The following is a 21,162-nucleotide window of genomic DNA, read 5'->3' on the forward strand; positions in this document are numbered from 1 at the left end:
AGACTCAAACAGGAATGAACAACATTCTTTATAAGGATATACCACATTAATTATTTATTTCCTTAAACTCATACCCTTCAAGTGTTAGACAAATTCATGGAGGGTAATGTTTTCACAGGCTCTTAGACATGAAAACTATATTGTTGTTGGAGGAAGTATGCCTCTCTGTGGCACATGGCACATGGCACAGGCAGGACAGCATAGCTCACCTGCATCCTGAACATTGAGTGTCACTCCTGGTTCCTCAGGGGAGAGGTATGAAGATGGATGAAGAGCTCAGCACAGTCAGGCATGGTGGCAGTGCTCCTGCATTGCGCTGAACGCCCTGCGCCTCACCTTTCTCAGGGCACTCGGCATTCAAAAGAACACATGGATGTTCAGAAGACAGGTGAGCAATGCCTCCCTGGCAACAGCTACTAATACCAGTTGCCGAGAATCACTAGTAGAGAATGTGCTGTTCCACTCAGGTCCTGCTTGCAGGCTTCCCATAGGCGTCTGATTGGCCACTGTGAAAACAGGATCCTGTGCTATATGAGTCTTTGGCCTGATTCAGTAAGGCTCTTCTTATGTTCATATGAAACCTGTTCCTTTTCTTGGTGTCTGCTGTGGTGGTCTTTAACAGACCTGGGGCTGTCTCTTGACATCCTTGGAAAGCTGGCTATGTTCAGCTTCCAAAAAAAGCAGGCAATTTATGTTATACCTGGGGGAAGAACAACAACCACCCATAAGTGGCCACTGTTTGATCAGGTATGTAGAAACCATCTGGTCACAGGTGATCAAATAATCTTTAGTTTTATTATAATAAAGGATGATCTCAGACTTTGAATTCTCGTCTGAGATTGCTTTGTCCTTAAGTTGTTGTTCACATCTGCCTGTCTAGAGAGACAATGGAAGAGTGTGCCTTCAGTGGTAAAGTCAAACTGTTGGAGGGTTACAACGCCTGCTGTGGCTGTAGAGACTGATCTGGGAGAGACATGGTTTACTGCAGTTGGGGCAGATGAAGGTGTCTGCTTTTGCAGCTACAGGTGCGCCATGGTATTTCTTCCCTCTGCACTCCTCCCAGCCGCCATTCCTTCTCTGGTCACTGCTGTGGGTACACAACCTGTCTGTCTCCAGGTGCTGCTATCATCTACAAGGGGTTGATGTTGCCAGCCTTCATGACAAATTTGCTGTAATACAGAGTTGATCTGCCAACAAGCCTAGTGCCAAAAGCCAGTTCCCTGTAGAGCACATCATTGAGGGTCTTGCCATCTTCCATCCTGTGTACGTGCCCAAACTAGCACAGAGGTCACTGAGACAGAAGTGCAAACTTGCTGGGAATGTGGGCTTGGGAGAGCATATCTTTGTTTGAGACTTGCTATGTGATGGCTAAAAGCTGCCTCATGCAGTGCATATGGAAGGCACTGACACATCACTCTTGGCAGGTGTAAGTTACACATGACTCACTTCCATAAAGTAGTACGCTCAACATGCAAGTCTGGTAGACCTTCATCTTACATCCTTATACGTTACTGAATAATAGCTGTCCTTCCTTTCTTGGCACATAATGTACTAGTGGCAAATCTTGAAAACAAAAAATTCTCCTGTGGAGACGTCTGGATTTGTGGGCAAAGAATTCTGGAGGAATTTCTAGATAGTTCATTTTTAAAATGTACCCCCTAGAGCAGTGATGGCCAAACCTGGCCCTCCAGCTGTTTTGGGACTACAACTCCCATCATCCCTAGTTAACAAGACCAGTGGTCAGGGATGATGGGGATTGTTGTCTCAAAACAGCTGGAGGTCCAAGATTGCCCAACAGTGCCTTAGAGTCAAGTCACTTGACTAGTGACACACTAGTGAATAAGTTGTTACATTCCATTCTATAAGCCTGTATATGTCTTTGTTAGCGTCTCAGGCATTGGTCTGGTTAACACAAAATGCTAAGCCAGAGACCAACAAACCAACCATGGCATTTCTCCAAATAGTGTTTTAATAAGCACAAGGTAAAAAAAACCTTTCTATTGACTCATGTGCTTGGAAGGCAACCAACTTTTCTTGCTGACTTTATCACTTTTGTTTTCTCTACTAATGGTGTTTCTATTAAGTTTTCATTTCTAGGTGTGTAATAATGTTTTAAATTATATATATATATAATTATGTCCTTATGTGTATGTAGTACAGCATTGTTAGCTGCTCCATGTTCCTACTGGGAGGAAGGGCAGGATATAAGTATGAGGAGAGAATGCCTTACCTGGGGAAAGGAAGTGGATTAGAAGGGATGGAGGGCAGCAGTGGAAATAAATTGAAAACATTGTAAGATAAAATCAAATTAGAAATATGATAGATTGTTTTATATTATTGCACAGTGGCAAATGTAAAGAATGTAACATGATAAGAAATTTTTCTTATGTTTTCCTAACAGTGCTTCCAAAAATTTTCACATCAGCCATGTTCTTATCAATAAGAATTTTTTTAAACTAGAACTAAAATTAGTACATTTCCCATATTCCTAAAATGACAAAATCTTACACTTGGCTTACTCTTATTTCTTATGATAACTTACTGGTGTCATAATATGCTTGTACACAGACACTATTATCTTTTAACTTACGCCTGCAGTTCTCTTATATAGTAAAAGAAGGTGAGCAGTTTGAGGGTGAATTAGCATACTTTATAGGTTTCTGATTGCACATCAATATGTTTATTTACTTGTACAATACAAATGCATATATGAAAATTTTAAACGAACAGACTTAAAAGATACGGGCATATCCTTTTATTATGGTTTGATTTTTACCACCAGATGGAGCCAAGAAACCACAAACAAGTTCTCTGTCAATAGCTTGCCAATAATTTGCCAGGTTAGAACTGGATATTACCTTGTATTCCTGAACCATCCCATTCTGCGTCTCCTCTGGGGGAGGCTGCCATGTTATTACAATCGCAGTGCCATTTCCATCATTCTTAGTTACTGAAACACTTTGTGGAGGAGCACTTGGAGCTGTTTGAGGGAAGAAAGGATGGTTGTGATTAAAGCTGTTTTTTCCGTTTCATTGTCACTGAGCAGTGCTTTTAATAGGCTACAGCTAAGGACGCAGACAAAACTGATTTGGCAACATGCAGATGTATTTTTCTGTGTATATGACGCCCCCTACTTTTGGGGACCCCAAATTTAGAAAATGGGCATATGCACTATCCATGTATAAGACGCCCCCAGATTTTAAACCTTAATTTAAAGTAAAAAAAACCCTAGTTTTATATATGGAAAAGCACGGTAATTACAATAAGGGATTGAAGAAGATTCATGAAGAATATTTGTACCGTGGTATCAGAGAATTTGGTCAAGTGGGCTTTTGAAGATATAATACTAGTTTTGAAAAGTTTCTTCAACAAGATGCCTTGACAATCTTTTTTGAGGGGGAGGGGTATAATTTAAAACAAACTATTTCCCAAAGGTTGATGTGATAAAGTGAACACATGATGATCCAAATACCTCAAATATTAATTACGTTTCTGTAAATCAAAGAAAGAGTATACAAATCTACTACAATAATAAAACAACTATGGACAACATCTGAGACCTATTTAAAATATCTATAGCTTTGTTCATGCTTTGGAGTTTGTATAAGAAAACAAAACAAACCAAGTGCACAAACAGTGGTTACAGACATTTAATGTGATGAACCAGCTACTAATGATCACAAATTGCTTGTGTGCACTTGATCTGTACAAGAAAATCCACACTGTTCATCCTTCATATGTTGGTGGTTTGTGTTTGGATACAAAATAAGCTCTCCAATTAAATATTTGAACTGACCCCAAACAAAGCAAAACAAAACAGGCAGGCAATTTAGCTGTGGGTGCCCATTCTTATTCTTGGTCTTAAGGACAGACCTACAAAAGGAAAGAACAGAAGAACCACAAAATGACTTTGGGCTCATATAGAATGAATATTCCGTGATCAATAAGGAAATTGTTCTATTGGCCCCTAGAATTACTAGAAAAGGGTTCAAGTGCAGAAGAATGTACCTTGCAGAGAAATACCACATCAAAAACTGAAGGGGGAGAAGGGTATTGTGTCTTACACAGACCCATTCCACACATCAAACGTTTTGTTTTCCAGATCCATGGGCTCAGAAGACCCATCACAATCAACCACCTTCCACTCAGCACTTAGAATTCCACATACTCTAGCTCTGCCTATATCAGGCATTATGTTTGGCATCCACAGAGGTATAATCACATTTGGTGGGGTGGGGAGAGGGGGTTTGTTGAGCATATTTATATATAACACATACCAATAGGAAGGAGGCTGAGTGTTGCTAATTTAACTCATGCTTATTGTCTTCATTCATGATCTTCAAATCTCTTATCATAACTAGTGAAGATAGGAAGTCCCCTAATATGTAAACCGCAGCTCTTTCATGGTTACAGCAGTGTCTGCCATCTACTCTAGACAGTGATTTTCAAGTGTCTGAATTTGACACAAAGTCATTTGTGACCGGACCATGAACTCAACAGAAAGAGACAGAGGGGAACATCACAGTTCCTATTATGTCTTTGAGGGGATTTCCCATTCGCATGCTTTTGAATATTTACTTCTGTGTCAACAAACAAATCACGTAATGATCAGCCCTATGCATTGACAGTTCTCTTTCGTGGCAGAGGGCTGAGTTCCAATAAAAACACACACACTTCAAAGAACATCACGCCATAAATACATCAGGGGGAAACAGGCAAAAAAGTAATTCAAAAAGATAATATGAAGACAGCCATGCTGCTACTTGCCTTCTTCCAGAGTTTTGGCAAATTTCACTTCACTATCAGCTCCTTGAAACTCGTTAAAAAAAGGTCGAGCTTTGATTTCATAGTTCACTCCTTTTTTGAGCTCAGGAATCACAACACTGTTTTTTGTTGGTGTCCTTACTTCAAAAATCAACCACTCAGATTCTCCTTGAGAACCAGCTGTTGGCCTGTACAAAATTTTATATCCCTGAATATATTGGGATTGTTGGTCAACCTTAAACGTGGAGATAGAACAGCCATATTAATACATTAGCAAGCATCAAGTGTAAACAGTTTTAGGTGCTAATACATGTTAGCAGTCACAGAAAACCATGGAGCTTGCTCATTTTTGCATTTTCCCTGTTTCTTGGTAGTTTAATACTACTAACCTCAAATGGCAGCACAGCTCTGTTCGACTGGGATCTAATAGGCTACTTTAAAAACACTGAAGTGATAGCACTTGCCCAGTGGGATTTTATTTATTTTTCTCTGAACAGTAGGCCCTCGTGACATATTGCAAACTGTTGTTGAAAGTCCCTTTCATTTCAAAAACTGTTTTTCTTGTTGCACATTGGACAATAGAAATTGAAAGCTCCCTGAGTCATGGGCAGAGAGTTTGGATTAAACATAAGAGATCCAAGTTAAACAGACATTTATTTTATTTTTTATTACCAAAGCTTTTATTTTCAATCTTACTGTATGCCCCCCTCACCACACACTTTTAAAAAAAGCCATATTCCTGTTTTTTTTGTTTAAGGCTGCCCTGTTCTGGTCCACTTACAAATTCTAAGAAGAAGAATCCTGCATTCCTGAATTGCAGGGGGTTGGACTAGATGACCCTTTGGTCCCTTCCAACTCTACGATTCTATTATTATAAGAATCACTAAAGTCTCTTTAAGAAGAAGAAAATATGTGAACTGAAAAATGTAGCAAACTGCAAATGATCATTCTGAACATGACATCAGAATGCAACTCAACAAGTGTATGTGTGCACGTGTGTATAGCTTGCTTATTAATTAATAGCAATTAATGCTCCTAATGCCTTAGCAACAACTGTTCAGAGTTTATCGTGAGTATGTTGTTGTATTTTGTATGCTGTTGGGAAAATTCTTTTTATAAGCTACTAGCACTTTTGCTTTACTTACTGTCCAATGAACTTCAATTGAGGAAGAAGAAAGGATTGTGGGATTATGGAGATGTAGAACAACATCACCCAGCTCCCGCTGTACTTGTTTGTGATCCACACCCTGACTTGTAGGTGGAACATCTGTAACAATGTCAACAAACTATTGTTAACCTTAAAAGATACATGACAGAGACTTGAAAAACAGGTTTGATTGTACCACTGAGTGTATATTTTGCATTGCATCCAAGATAGAATGGGGACACAATCAAGAAATAAATCAAGGGTCAATACATTGGGTTGGGAATTATTTTGGATGGCTTTGGTGGCCAATCAAATTTGTTATTGCCAAGATACTCCCGTCTCCCAAGGTTTGGGGTCTTGCACCTGATCTTCCGCTGCAGCTTTGAAATAAACACAGAGCCAAGGAGGAACTGAAGTGCCTTTATCTGTCATCTTCCTCCAGCTCAGGGCATGCTGTCTTTCTTTGCCTCTGAATCTGCTGGGCAGTTGGAGCTCCAACTACCTGGCAGGCAAAGAGACAAGCTTCTGTGCCTCCAACATTAATCTCCAGTAATGCTCAGTACACCTACATTTTCCATATTTCCAAGCCACTATAATTGGAGCAGCAGTGGATGTGGTTTGAGCGTCTGCAGTGGAAAGGGGAATTCATGAAAATTGGGGAGAAACTTGCATGTGTGGAAGTTCTTTTCCACTTTTGCAGGATACTGCTGTATCCAAGTGGATAAAAATATTGTTGTTATATACAAAGAGAAGCATTACAAGTGGGTCAAATAATTCAATTAGTGGATCACAAAGTTTGGAATAATCTTCTGAATTAAAAGTAATATTGATTTTTCTTGGTACACCCCCAACATCATCTTTGGCAGACAAAAATGTAGCTCATCTTAATACTGTGTCTGTTCTGCAATAATCCATGACTTCTGCCCTTAGTCCTTGGATAGCCAGTGCCCATAAAAATAAAGAATTCTAGGGTAGATGGATTAATGATATGACTCAGTTTAAAAGCATCTGCTTATATTTTATCTCTCATAAAATGGTACTGAATGCCACACAAATGTATTTTGGCATTGCGGCTTGTTTTCCCCACCCCATTATGCTGGAAGGCAAGTGAATGACTTGATTTTATGACAACTTATGTTTAGTTAGCATAGCACCTAACTTTTAATTGTAAGAAACAGATGATTTTTGAAAACTAGTAACTCTGCTGGCACATTTTCTCAGAGAAAACTGTGTACCGGTACTTATCCAGATTTTGATTTGATGTGAAGCTACAGAGGCTACTGCCCAGAAATAAACTGTTTAGATTAAAAAGTGGTTTGTTTCTCAGTAGGATCTGCTATAGATGTTTCCTCAGCATTAAGCCCCTTTTTGGTTGACAGCCTTGTTATCTATTGCTGCATACAAGAGCAGATAGTGTATTAACATTATTTCCTAAAATGGGTGTTTCTTTTCTGTTTCCTTTCAGTGAAGCATATCTAAACAAATGGTTGTCTTTAGTTCAGTCTTAAATACATGTTTTACCTTGTGTTTTCACTGGGTCAGATATTTGGCTGGGATCACTAATTCCATATGCATTGGCTGCCCGCACAAGGAAGAGATAAATTGCATTTGGTTTCAGACCTTTAACTGCAAATGTTTCTGTTTTCACATTTTCTGCTACAGTTTGCCAGCTGCTGCCAGCTGCATGGCTAGGGATAAAGCACACACACACAAGCAGAAACAGGTTAGTACATGCCTGTGATTTAAGAACCTAAAACATAAGCACAACCAGATCACATAAAGACATTATACCTGAACGCCTCTATTATATAAGAGGTTGGAGTTGCACCTGAATTCAAATTAGGCTTCCATGATAGTGTTACTGTATTTTTGCTGACGTCGGTAACTTCAGGTTTTGATGGTGCACTGGGAATCAAGTTAGGGTCAGTGGGTCTTGGTGGCTGCACTGGAACTCCAAATTCTAGTGAACAGTGATAAAAGTTCAAAGCTGACATATGCTCATCAGTGTGCTCACATTAGTATATATCATTTATTACATAATCAGAGAGCCATTAGACTGTAATTACTTATTTTTATGGTTTCTCCTCTATCCAGATTTACCTTGGACTTCAATGTAAGCACTCCATGATGCTTCACCACTTGGGGTGGAGGCAATGCACGTGTACCGACCAGTGTCACCAAGCTGAAGGGGGAGAGAAAGAAAATATTTGAAATAGTCTGAGACACAGAAGATTTGATGTCATAAATGAATATGCATTAACTCACCCAAAGTCCCCGAAATGAAAATTTGTTAGAAGAAAGTGATACTCAATTACAGTAAATTAAAATGCAATAGTTTTGCTCAAATTTTAATTGGGCTTCTGTACTCATCTTAGACTACAGGATTAAAATATTTTATTTTCAAATGTTCCATGCTGTGGTCCCTGAAGACCTCATTGATTGGGCGGGGATATATGGGATAAGGTGGTCTATAGTCCAACTTCTCAGTGCGCATTTGTATTCCTTTTAAAGGATACACTGGAGGTTGCTAGGGAGAATACCTCTCCACCATCAATCAATGTGTCAATGTGGTGTGTTAGCCCACTTTTTCTGTTGATGGGGACAATAAAATGTATGCTGCTTTTCCAGAGTCATGTTGTGGCATCTGCCTAGATAATTTAGTATCCTCAAGCTGTGGACGGACTGATTCCCAACCATTCTGTCTAATGATTGGACCCTTCTAGACACAAAAAGTTATAAGAGGACTTCCTGTTCCAGGTCAAGTAACAAGGTCTTCTTGAATTCTCACATACTTCCGCTGTATTCTTTGGTCCTTATTTTTAGCTCGCTCGTTAATTCTTTCACTTGGTTTGGTCCTGGTTCCAGGCTCCCTGCTCACATCAGGCTTCTGCCAGCAGGTGTCCTCTTGACAGTAGTCTCAGTTCCTCTCCATGGCTTCTTTCACAAAGACATCAGGGAGACTCTCTCTCTCTTGAATTTTCAAAGCTCATACAAGGGCAAGGTTTTTAAGCAGGCTTATTTTATCATCCCCTTTTATCTACAACCTATTTCTGGTCTCCTGGTGGATGATATGCCTTCTTTAGATACAGAGCTTGAAACAAACTTTTATGTTTTTCTATATGGATAGCCCCTAAACCAGCATGGCCAACAGTCAGAGATTATGGCAAATGTGGTCCAGCAATAGCAGGAGGGCCACAGTTTCCCCACCTTGGCTCTAAATATGATCTTTAGAAGTGGGTTAGGGAAAGATCTAGAAAGTTACCCAGAATCATGTTTCCTATATAGCTTCTGACATATAGCATCTTCATTTCCATTTCACATGTCCGCTCCAAGAACTTGGGACAGGGATGGGAAATTTCTCTCAGGGAAATTCATCACACTATATTGACGCTTATGTGTATGTGTCCGTGTATAGAAATGTGAGGTGCTCAGTGGGTATGTATTATCTGGTATGATATGTGGGACATGTGAATATGTATATGAATGGATCTCTAGCAGTGTGTGGATGACATGAACAACATTTTGATGGTGTGTTTGGTGGGGGACGTATGAACGGGATAAAATGATTTATTTCATATAAAATTTATATACAGTTTGATTGCAAAAAGGTATATATGTGTGACTATCTGTTTAGTAGAAGAGAGCAGTGCAGGATGGGGGTTTAAAGTAACATAAAGAGAGTGTCCTCCGTAGTTTCATATTAACAACAGAGCCAAGAGATTGGTACAGCTGTACCAGGTCCAGTGTTTGGAGGGGCATGATACTGAGAAGCTGCCTGTCTCCAGTGCCCAGACCTCAGCAGCTGGCCATGACTAGGCAGAGCTATCTTCAACCCAGCTTTGGAGTAGGCTGCCCGGTCGCAGTGACACAAAGTTCGCTCTCAGCTGTGCTAGATGTGGACATATGATGATCTAAAAGGAAGCTGTTTTGCAGTGCTCCAGCTTTTGGAAAGGAGCTGGAATGATGAAGCAGTAAGGAGTCAGACACCCACCGGTCGGGCATGTTGAAGGAGTGAGACAGCAAATAGGAAGAAGAAAAAAGACTGCTGGTAGTGGTGCATAGCAAATACATGAAGCTCACAGGTGCCTGATCTGTGGCTGCAGGCACCTGCTTGGGTTACTGTGTGTGCGTAAAAAGTTGTTTGCTGCAGCCTCCGGAAGAGGGGATGGAAGCACCAGCAACCACCACTGACTCAGGATAACTATAGAGTTGAGACCCAGGAGTTCTGAAGACAGAGGTGGGGGTACTTCAAAATATTTCCCTCATATGATTCCTTTGCTGCTTTGTTGTTTTTAGGAGCTGCTTGTGCTCTGAGTAATTCTGATTGTTTATCAAGGTTGTCAAACTTGGGGGGTTGCTATAAAATATCAGAACTGTACATTTTTGCAGTTAAAGCATGGGATATGCTTTCCTGGTTCTGTGCATGTTTATTTCTCTCTACATAGTCTGTGAGTTCTGCATTTTAGCTTCACAGCAACCCTGTGAGGTAGGTTAGGCTGAGAGGTAACCAATGTTGCAAAATTGCACATGCACAGAAAATATTTTTTTGTTTTTGTTGTTTTCAAGGTTGGAAAACTTCTCTTTTATTTTTCTGTGAAATATCAGGAATGTGGAATGTTAAAATTAAAGCAATTGAAGTGGGGAGAGCTGCTTTACTGGCTTTGTACCTCTTTATTTTGCTTTACATGGTCTGTGAATGCTGCATTGTATTTGTATGCTACTTTCTCTCCTAAGAACTCAAAGCTGTGTACAGAGCTGTCCTTTCACAACACTGTGAGGTAGATTAGACTGAGTTCTTGCCAATAAATTGCCAGTGAAGAAGTGAGGAGGGCCAATCCATCCATAGCATACCAGGCTCAGAAAATCATTTTGGTGTACCTAATTATATATGTCTCTGAAAACTACGTGCTTCATGCTGTTTTTGTATATTTCCAAGCACTACAGTTAACTTCACAATGCTTACTGGATGTTTACTTAGGAAACTTTAAAGTCTTCACTGTGCATGTAGCTTCTCTCTAACATGTGGCCTTTTAACACATAGGTCAGATCCTAAATTGCCTGTAGACAGAAGCTGTATCAGATTTTTAACAAAAATTAATTAGAAAAATTACTTTTCTGGTGATGCAGAGGCAAAATTGCATAGCCTTGTGACTTTCCCGTCCCCCTCTACATCCCATGAGATAGCTTCTGTTTCTATGAGCTCCATTAAGTTATTATTATCATTAGTAAACAGGCAGCAGTTCCCAGAAGAGGGTGTGCACGTGCTATGTTTGCTAGAGGAAACGATAGAGGATTATAATTTCCTAGAGGTTAGGTTCCATTTAGAAAACAATGCTATAAGTAAATCTTGCCAAGTTTTAAAATGCTGAGTTGTGAAATTTTTTAGGTAAACCCTGCAGAAAAAAAAACCTACAGTAATATCAACTATTGCTAAAGAGAGTGTGATATGACTCTACTACAAGGACAGTGCAACAATGCATTTGCATATGAAGTTAAAGGACAAATTATTTGAATGTCATTTTTACTCCTGTGAATAAAAGAATTGCAGTTTCTGGGCATGGAGTGGGCTGGGAGATGACCTCAAGACCCAGAGGTGTAGCATGTGCAGGGTGAGGGGGCCTATTGCCCCGGGTGCAGGTTTTTTCCAGCTTTGTGAGTCCGATCCCACATCCCAGCCTTGCAAAGCAGTGTGGGGCTAGCTGGGCATCAGGAGAACGCAATGGGCATGCACCCTTCCAATCAGGAGAATGCAACAGGCATGCGGCCTTCTAATCAGACCATTTGGGCTGATTGGAAGGGCATGAGCCTGCTCTGCTGCATCCCCATGTCACCCTTCCAGCACATGCTAAACAGACTGATTGGAAGTTTGTGTGCTTGCCCTCTTGCTGTGTCCTCATGTCGCCCTCCATGCTCCTTGGCCCTGGCACACCCGGAGAAGACTAGTTCCACCGCTGCTCAGGACTGATATTTTAAATTCCATATGATATCACATCCTTCTTTATTAAAAGGTAAGAAAGATGCTTAATCAATGAAACTGCTTGCAGGAGAATTAGGGGCTTCCCTTTGCCCCCAAAATATCACAGGTTTCTTCAGAGAGAAAAAACACCATTGAGTCACTATGCTAGAAAAGAAACTGAGTGAGGACTTCATCACAGTTCCACCGTAAAATAATAAAAATGTTGATGATAATAGAAATAGAAATAATTAGAAATAATAGAAATAATTATATAATACGATGTTAGTTTTTGCTCCATTTGCTTGTCCATATGAATTATTGCAAGATTTTAACGTCCACAGTTGAAGCTGAAAATGTTTTTGTAACTGATTTGGATAACGCAGACAGCCTATAGTATAATCACCCGACGTCAAACACTAGACAAAGCCCACCTGAAACTGCCTCTAAATACACACAACTAAAGATTAAACCACTCTAAAAAGGTCAATCTAAAAGTAAAAAAAACACCATCGCCAAACGGAAGAGTTCAGTAATTCTGTGCTGGCATAAAGAGCTGCTTGGGCAGGTAACTACATGGTTTCAGGTAATGTATTGTATGAAAAGATGTCTTTACATTTGGCCTAACTACATGAACCAAGTTATCCTAAGGCAAAACACCTAGCAAGTAAAAACAGGTGTTCATATTCCTTGGAAAAACGCAAACCATTTTGCTACAACTTGTCTCAAAGGAATAACACATTGACCAAGCATGCTTCCATAAACCCTCCGGAAGCCAGTTCTGTATTCGGTTATTTTAATCTTAATAATCTTTCCTGCATATGTATAGGTAGTAAGAAAAGGGGGGGCAGGAAGCACGAGGACAATAGGGATAACTGCTAGTAGAGAAATTATAATAAACAAACTGTAGAGAATATTTTGAAACAATACAATCGTATAGCTTTCACGTTATGCGAAAACACTGGAGCTTGTTTACTGTTCACATGCCTGCTAGCAAGTGAAACAGGGATTCAAAACATTTATGGTTACAACCAGGACTAAAGGGAGAAACGAGCTAATGGGAAGGCACATATGGCAGACCCTCACCGTGATCAATTGCCACCCGGAAACCTATGTCCCCACTGTGGAAGGATGCATGGATCCAGAATTGGCCTCCACAGTCACTTATGGACTCACTGTTAAGACCTTGTTCATGGAAGACAATCTTACTTGGCTATGAGTAATCACCAAAAAAAATATTCCTAAGCATTGCTGCACCACCATCCCATCTTCTATGTTTAAACAGTTTTCTAAATTAATTCTTCTTAGAAGAATCTTACTTATGAAAACTGAAATAACTTGCCAGCGGCTCTGTTATAATCTAAGGTACTTTGGGAATGCAGAATAAGCTATCTCAAGACACGAAGAAGCAAATAAAGATGATATTAATACAGTTATTTAACATTTCATTAATTCTAAAGTTAGAGGCTGCAATGTTCAGGGCCTCAAGGCAAGCACCAAAGAGAAGCAAAGTTAAAAAGAATTGTGTGGTTTCAGTTTCAAACTACCTTGGCATATCGAATCTGTAATGCACCAGTTTCCAGCTGCTTGATGCGGGAATCCTGTGTGGAGATGAGGGTGCCATCCTTTCTCCAGAGAATTGTTGGCATTAGAGTGCCTGCAGCCACACAGCTGAGTACTAAAGTACCATCCACAGCGACAGTCTGATTCACAGGACCTTGTCGAATGACAGGGGGAGGCCGGTCGGCAATAACTGGCAGAAGAAACAACAGGGAAGGAGAAAAGTTTTATGCAACTGGAAGTGATTTTCTAATCATCTAAGCAACAGTGGTTGCTTCAGGCTTTACAAGAATCTAAAGATAATTAAATAAGTAATTAAAATAAAGCACATGCAGTATTCATGGGACAATAATATGGTGTTCAGCTACAGAATATGTGTTAATATCCAGCAATATATTTTTAAGGAGAAAAGGCAGTTCCCTGCCTTTGACTCTTCCTGACATATGCTTGTCTCCATCAACCTTAAAAGAGAAAACAACTCTGACAAAATTTCCCACCTTCTTTGAAAGATGCCCCTTTCTCTAATCCAGCCTCCTTCATCTAGATTCTAATGCCATTAATGAGTTAACTTTTTCAATGATCAGCCAGCTGATTTGTTTCTTGACATGTGTGCAAACCAATATCAGATTTCATCAAAATTATTATGCAACACTATCAGTTGGTGGATTCTAGCTCCACTTAAAAAGCTCTATATTTTCTGACTGATGCTGCAGCATTCTTATTGTTTTGGAGGGACACCTTTGAACTGAAATAAATGCCACAATAAAACTTAACAGGTGCAGTTCAGAGGTCACAAATTCAGCCCAATAAACTTTTTTTTTGACTAGGAAGAGCCACGTGTCACATGTTTCCCATATTGGGAAGATCTTCTGTTTTTCAATACCACATTTTCCTGTCATGTCTAATTAACCAGGATCTGATCCTAGTTTTATATCCAGGTTTTCTTATGCTACATTTTACCACCAGATATCATGAGAAATTGTGGTTTAAGAAACCAGATTATCTTTACCAGAAGATGCATAAGGCACATGAAGGGAGACTGAACTGTGAGAAGATGAACACAATTTGTTCCTAATCTGATGTCATGGTTTATCAGAAGAATATTGACATCTGAACCACACTTCAGTATTACAGTATAGCTCATTTCAAGAAATCCAGATTCAACACACTATGAGTGCTTGATAGTTTGAAAGGTAGATTTAAGTTACAATTGCCTAAGCAAAAACACATTAATCTTATCAAGTAATGTCTCTCCCACCTTAAATCATACTTATGTGTAGTGCAATCAAATGCATTTTCACCTTAATAAACACCTTATATAGGAGAAAGCATATAAACTCAAAATCATGTTGTTACCACGCTAGAGCTACCATTCTGCTACATTATAAGCAATGTTAAAATAAACACCTTACCATCAGTAACCTCCAAGTATGCTTTTGTCGTGATGCTTCCTGCAACATTTAAAGTCTGGCAAATATAATAGCCAACATCAGATCGTTGGACATTTGTAATAGTGAGGTCACCCGTTTGAGAGACAGAAAATCGGCTGGAAGACTGAGGAGGTTGGTATGAAAAAAGCAAGTTCTGAAATATAAGGAGAAAAAGTGGGAAATCAGCAAGTTAGATGGATTAGCCTTCATAGATATATACAACTTTAAAATTCAGAATACCCTGTATTACGAAGGGTATAGCACCATTTTTCAGATACAAAAGTGATGCTGCAACACAGTCCACCACTCAAGACAGATGTGACTAAACACTGAAACTTGGATTCCCATGGGCCACAACAACAAATAATACATTGGTTATAACAACATATCTAAGACTGCAGTGCTAACCACACTTATTTGGGAATGTCCCATTGAACTTCTTTTTGATTAAATACTCAAGGATATATGCAGACCCAGTGCTAATTACCAGATGTTTGTAACGTACAACTGTGAACATAAACTTAAAAGTGCCAATATATTTAAGGGAAGGGTGATGTCGGAAATCAAGCCTTTATCAGGAGAAACTGGCAACTTTCCCAGGCACCCGGCTTGGTCTCCTGTTGACCTCCCTGTCTGCTTTCCCGGCAAGATCCAGGCAGAGGTCGCGATAGGCGATCCTTCTCCTTCTCAGCATGAGAAGAACACACCCCTCTTTCCTGCCCCCCCCCCCGGGCAGGGGAAAGAGATAGACAGAAACATATTTACATGCCTTTATTTCTGTCTTTGCAGCGTTACAGAAAACACGACTGCTCTTTTCAAACTCCAGCAGTCGAGAGAGAACAAACACTTCCTGTCCAGCTCATATTAGACTCTGGGCTAATTCCGGTGCCCTCTGCACTGTGAATTGACTGTCCCTCTATTTCCCACGGAACAGTCCCAACATTCCCATTATGTTTTGTTTTCAAGCTACCAGCAGCTCGCGGCTGCATTGCTTCAATATCGTAACAGGTATTAGGTAGAACCAGTCAAAATAGACCATAGCAAATGCTTTGTTGCTGCAGTTTGGTAGGGTTTTGATCTAAAGCCATATAGTAGCTCTCTTCATGAGCTGGGGGAGACTGTTATTTTTATATAGGGGAGAGTATCTTATTTTATTTTTAGACAATTTTTGTGGAGTAAATGACTAGCTTATTATCCATAATTGTCACTGCTTTTTTTCTATAAAAAAATGTTTCCTAGCCATATTGAAATACTGCCCCTCAATGAGAACAAACTTAGATTCCCAAAATGTTTAGGGGTATGTGTACCCCTGCATCCCCCCAGAAAAAAGCACTGATAATAGTTATATGGAAACTATTCAGATGGAATTCAGATGAGTACTATGTGCTAGGGAGAATAGCCATCAATTTCATTGACCACTGTTAGAAGTAGAATACTGGACTAGAGGAACTGAACCATCTGTTCTGTTTCATGCAAACATGATCAAACATCTCTATCATATACAGATATCTTGCATCTTATGCTAAGTTTACTTATGTAATTGCACACATAAGGAGGAGAAATAAATAAGTAAATCGAGAGAGGAGGAAACACATTTTCCATTTATTTATTTCCCTCTCTCACTAGCACACTGCTGTGATTGCAGGCTTTCTGTGCTTTGGAGAGGCAGCAGGAGGGCCAGGTAAGCAGCCTTCCACCTTGTGGGGTGGGGGTGGGGAATCAACTCTGGAGGTTCCTGACTTTACATGTTATTTGCATTTATGCATAGACCTCTGGAACAAAACCATCACACATTATATGAGTTACAAAACCATCACATATGATACGAGTAAAACCACATGTAATAAGAATGCAAATATATGAATTATAATTTCAAATGTATGTCAAGCTCTTTTTCGTAGTATAAACTTACTAAAAACACTAACAAAATGCTGTCTGCTTATTAGTATATGAAATAGTAAACTTCTGGCAGTTGAAAGAAACTACCATTTATTATTATCTTTATTCTCACATATTTTTTAAAAAAAACACCTCTTTGTATTTTTTATTTGTTTTCCTTCTCTTTGCCTTGACATGCATCTAGCTCTTCCATGACATACACTGTATGACAAACCACAGATGAAACAAAAAAGAAATTGTGCTACCATAATTGATCTGAACAGAATTTCACATACATTTGGAATCAAATGCCAGATTCACTTTTCCGTGTCTAACTAAAATATATTTAAATGCTTCATTTCATAAAGGAGGGCTTTTAGTACTTTTCTCTTCCAATTAAACTTTATATTCCAAACAAATAGGATATACTGTGTTTCATTTCATGCTAAGCACTAACAGATCCTTATCATGGTTCTTTTCCTTCTCATTTTCTTGCTACCCATTGGCACCTGTTCAACAAAGTTGATTTAAAACCCCCCTCAACTTGACTGAAAATTCTGTCTCAGGCCACGTGCTATATTTTAAAAAAATTAACTGGAATATCTTGAACTGTACACAGTCCTGAAGCATGTAGTACAGCCTACAAAATTCTTGAGAAGCTTCCTGGTTTTTCATCCTGCATGGGACAATATGTGGTTGATAGGGAACAGAGGGGTCTGTGTAAAGCCAGGATGTATGTTGAGTTTGCCAAGGAATTAAACACTTTTTTACTAGTTCTGAGTTTTATAACAACCAGGTAACGTAGGCAGAGCCTACACACATATTTTGAAAAGAATCAAATGAGCATAGCCAGTCTTCCAACAGACATTTGGATGATGTGGGTGCAGGAGAGCACCGGGAACTAGCAGACAGAAACGGGCCTTGTGTTATCTAGATGCTTTGGGCAAAGCTTCAGAAAATTTGTTTTACCTGACTTCCTTCTCTTCGCCAAAATATTGCTGGTTGAGGGTTTCCAGTTGCTTCACACTGGAAAGTCACAGTTCTGCCCAGTGCAGCCACCTGGTCACGAGGTTTCACAACAAAATGTGGTGGTTCTGAAAGAAGAGAAGTACAACGCAATTACACCGATTAATTCGTAGCTGAGGTGAATAGTTTTCTGGTAAGGGTCTTGTGCACAACATCTAACTCACACACAGAAAGGTCTTTTTTAAAATAAAGACTATAGTGCTCAGGTTCAACACTGTTTCAACTAGGGCTGATGTTTATAGACACACCTGTTTGTTAAAACCATAAGAGTGTGTGTGTGTACACAGAGACACTCTTTAACTGAAGCGTCACACAGCCCTATTGCCTTCAGTAACTCTTCTTGAGAGCGTAGTTTGGTAGTAAAGTGCTGGTAGGACAAAAGGTTGAAGGCATTTTTATCAGTCACAGCATAAGAAAAGAAAAATTCCCTCACATCACTGTACTATGTACTCTTAAAGTAAAAACCACAAAATGATTGCAAATTCAGGGGTTAGATACACAAAAGTCATAATCTTTGATTTACTGTAGTTCAGAAGTCATTTAATAGCTTCCATAAGAGGCTTGATTTCTGATGTAGGATGAAATGCTCAGGAAAAAAATTCAATTTAACTCAAAAGCTCTAGGATTGCTACTGAGTAAATTATAACCATTTAAAAATCTTCAATGCAATTACTGAAGAGGAATGAATTTAAAGCAACGGTGAAGCAGAATGCCTCCTTCATTTACATAGGCAAGGGCATGTTCAAACAAAATATATATGTAAATGAAGGCAAATTTGAAACATCTGCTCATCGTGACATTATAAATACTGCCAGCATTGTCCAAACTGTTTGATTTATACAGACTTAAATGGCCACTTCATCTAGCAGTAAATAGAACGTCAAAAATTATGTCAGTTGCATTAAGCTATGGCAGTTAAGTATATTAGGCACAGTGACTGAACTAGAGTAGAAAATATTCTTTTTAAAACCCTGTTTCAGCTTACCCTCTTATGCTGCAGAAACAATGGCTTAAATGAGATCTTGCTGATTTATATTTTTCAGATCTTTCACTCCTTTACTATTTGAAAGAAGAATTTTTTTAAACCCTTACTGATTGTGACAAGGCATCCAAAATCAAATGTAGGTTGGGCTTTTAAGTTGCCTGTAGCATGAATGCCAAGGAATCACAAAACTTAAATTCTTTTAGGGTAGATATGGACAGGGTGTTGTTGTTTTTTAAAGTGTATAAATATCTTATACTGTGATGAGATTCACAGAAAACCAGGTTGTCTAAAGTTCAGCATTAGGTAAATGGATTCTAGACTATCAGATTTATGTTAACTATTAAAAGTCTGATTTCTGAAGAACAAAATTGCCTTATGAAGTCTTTTGGTTAGTGCAAGCAAATTAGTTTTCTGTGGATGCCCGAGGAAATCGTGTGGTGGTGGGAAAATATATGATTTTATATTTATAAACTCTTACAAAAGATTATGGAACGTGTACTAACAAGGCAAACAAGGATTAGTAATATTGAGGTTTATTGTTTGTGGAGGGTTTTGGGTGTTAGGAATAGTGATGAAAAGTGATGGTAGTCAGTGGAATTTTTGGCCCGCTAAGATAGGAACGATCTACAATGCTCCTCTGTTCACAAAGTTGTACCAGCTTCTCACTAAGAGACTACACTTTAATGTTGACTACTTTCAAGGCTAAATTGCTGCAATAGTGTCAGTGTAGCAATCCCTCTCTTGATAAATATTTGCACATTTGTGTTACGGAACCATACGAATGAAAGAGGGGACGACCACCGAGATATACAGAACTTTAACTGTCCAAAACTTTAAAAACTAACATAAGGAATTTCTCCTCGTGGAGTGAATCATGTTAGCCTGTAACATCAAAAGGAACAAAGAGGCTTGTGATACTTTAAAGATTAAAAATCTTCTGACAAGGTAGATTCTAAAATGGGGGTCAACAACACAGTGACTTTGGGAACCATGGTGCCTGGAACGGTGGCCATTGGCACTTCCAAGTAGGAGGGCAGCCCCAGGCTTTGGGGTGCAGGCTGCTATCCGCAAGCCTAGGGAGCCCGGTGGGAACTCCCGCAGGCTCCCAAGGCTTGCGGATAGCTTCCTGAAGCCTGGAGAGCGAGAGGGGTCGGTGCGCACCAGGCTTCAACGAAAGCCTGCATTCGCCCCATAGGACGCACACACATTTCCCCTTCATTTTTGGAGGGGAAAAAGTGCGCCCTATAGGGCAAAAAATACGGTAAGTGATTTCTGTGAAATGAGCCGGCTTGGCTGTTCCCACCTGAGTTTTTATAGCCAATGAATGAAGTCAGAGAATTGATTGATAAGTGATTTGTTTGGACACCAGAAAATACAAATTCCTATGGCCCTAAAGAGCTGCTGTTTTCCCTTCCTTTGTTTTTGTCTTTGGTATCGCCATAGTTTTCCCTTCCTTTATCACTAGCAACCAGGATGCATCTTTCCTGTGGTGGCTTCATCTGAGATCAGGAGCTCCCTGTAAGTTACTTTATGCAAATATCACAGCACAATAAATGTGGGTAAATGTTAAAGAATTCCCTCTCCCCCTCCCACAAAAGGCAAATGTGAAATCTTTGCAAATAGATTTAAGCATGCCTGCTGCTGTGCGGGAGCTGACGTCCTGGCACTAATTAAAAATTCACAGTATTGTTAACAATAGAATCGTACGCATGTCTACTCAGAGATACTGTAAGTCACTTTGAAAGTGGATGGAGAGAAGTTTCTCTCTCTCTCTCTCTCTCTCTCATAAGCAGAACTCATGAACATCATTTGCTGGATGAAATAAATTGCTTCTTCACACAGCACATAGTTACACCACAGAAGGCAGCAATGGCCACTAACTTGGATGACTTTAAAAGAGAATTTGCCATTCCATGCACAATTTTTCACACTTATCTTCTGTCATGATGATACTTTCATTTAGCTTCTTTCATTAAAGCTTTATGTTTAAGTAGTAGTCTGACAAGCATGCAGATGATCATCAGCAACACTTACTTAGGAGCACATTACTAGTTCTCCAAATCCTGCACTGAATGTAATTTAAACAACGTGAATCCAGCATACTTCAAAAGAGGTAGGGGTGGGTGGGTGGGTGTATGTTTTCCTCTGTTCATTTTTAGAATGTGGTGGTGCAATAAAAGAATACGGTAGAATTGCAATTTGGATGCACAGTGATGAAACCATACGACCACTTTCATTCATGTCTGAAAGTATGGATTAATATCCACATTCTCAATTCATTAACTTGGCTGCCTTTCTGTAGATGCAATTGCCAACAAATCCATTTAGCAACTATTTATACTACCGCCAAAGCTCCATTAACATTATCCAACAAGTAATTATATCATAATTCAAAGTGCTTTAGCATTTACTGAATTCT

General features: G+C 39.4%; 2 protein-coding genes across 8 annotated transcripts in view; one reads left to right on the plus strand and one right to left on the minus strand.

Annotated features, from left to right (window-relative positions):
* LOC310704788 (uncharacterized protein) overlaps nucleotides 1-21,162 on the plus strand; it is a 138,434-nt gene that overhangs the window by 78,678 nt on the left and 38,594 nt on the right. The window contains exon 3 of one of the 4 annotated variants that reach the window (XM_083498780.1): nucleotides 16,481-16,535. The exons of the other annotated variants lie outside the window; for them this stretch is intronic. Within the exon in view, the coding sequence (XP_083354906.1) occupies nucleotides 16,481-16,535 (55 nt within the window). The remainder of the gene's footprint in view (nucleotides 1-16,480; nucleotides 16,536-21,162) is intronic. 4 annotated transcript variants of the gene reach the window in all.
* The window catches only part of ROBO1 (roundabout guidance receptor 1), a 571,660-nt gene that overhangs the window by 44,768 nt on the left and 505,730 nt on the right, over nucleotides 1-21,162 (minus strand). For all 4 annotated transcript variants that reach the window (XM_083498490.1, XM_083498489.1, XM_083498492.1 and 1 more), the window contains 9 exons: nucleotides 17,702-17,826; nucleotides 14,837-15,008; nucleotides 13,412-13,617; nucleotides 8,012-8,093; nucleotides 7,703-7,871; nucleotides 7,433-7,599; nucleotides 5,910-6,031; nucleotides 4,768-4,999; nucleotides 2,859-2,980 (listed from right to left, as the gene is read on the minus strand). In XM_083498490.1, coding sequence (XP_083354616.1) covers nucleotides 2,859-2,980; nucleotides 4,768-4,999; nucleotides 5,910-6,031; nucleotides 7,433-7,599; nucleotides 7,703-7,871; nucleotides 8,012-8,093; nucleotides 13,412-13,617; nucleotides 14,837-15,008; nucleotides 17,702-17,826 — 1,397 coding nt within the window. The remainder of the gene's footprint in view (nucleotides 1-2,858; nucleotides 2,981-4,767; nucleotides 5,000-5,909; nucleotides 6,032-7,432; nucleotides 7,600-7,702; nucleotides 7,872-8,011; nucleotides 8,094-13,411; nucleotides 13,618-14,836; nucleotides 15,009-17,701; nucleotides 17,827-21,162) is intronic.

This window comes from Podarcis liolepis (assembly GCF_965112155.1).
Source record: "Podarcis liolepis genome assembly, chromosome: 4".
Lineage (NCBI taxonomy): Eukaryota > Metazoa > Chordata > Lepidosauria > Squamata > Lacertidae > Podarcis > Podarcis liolepis.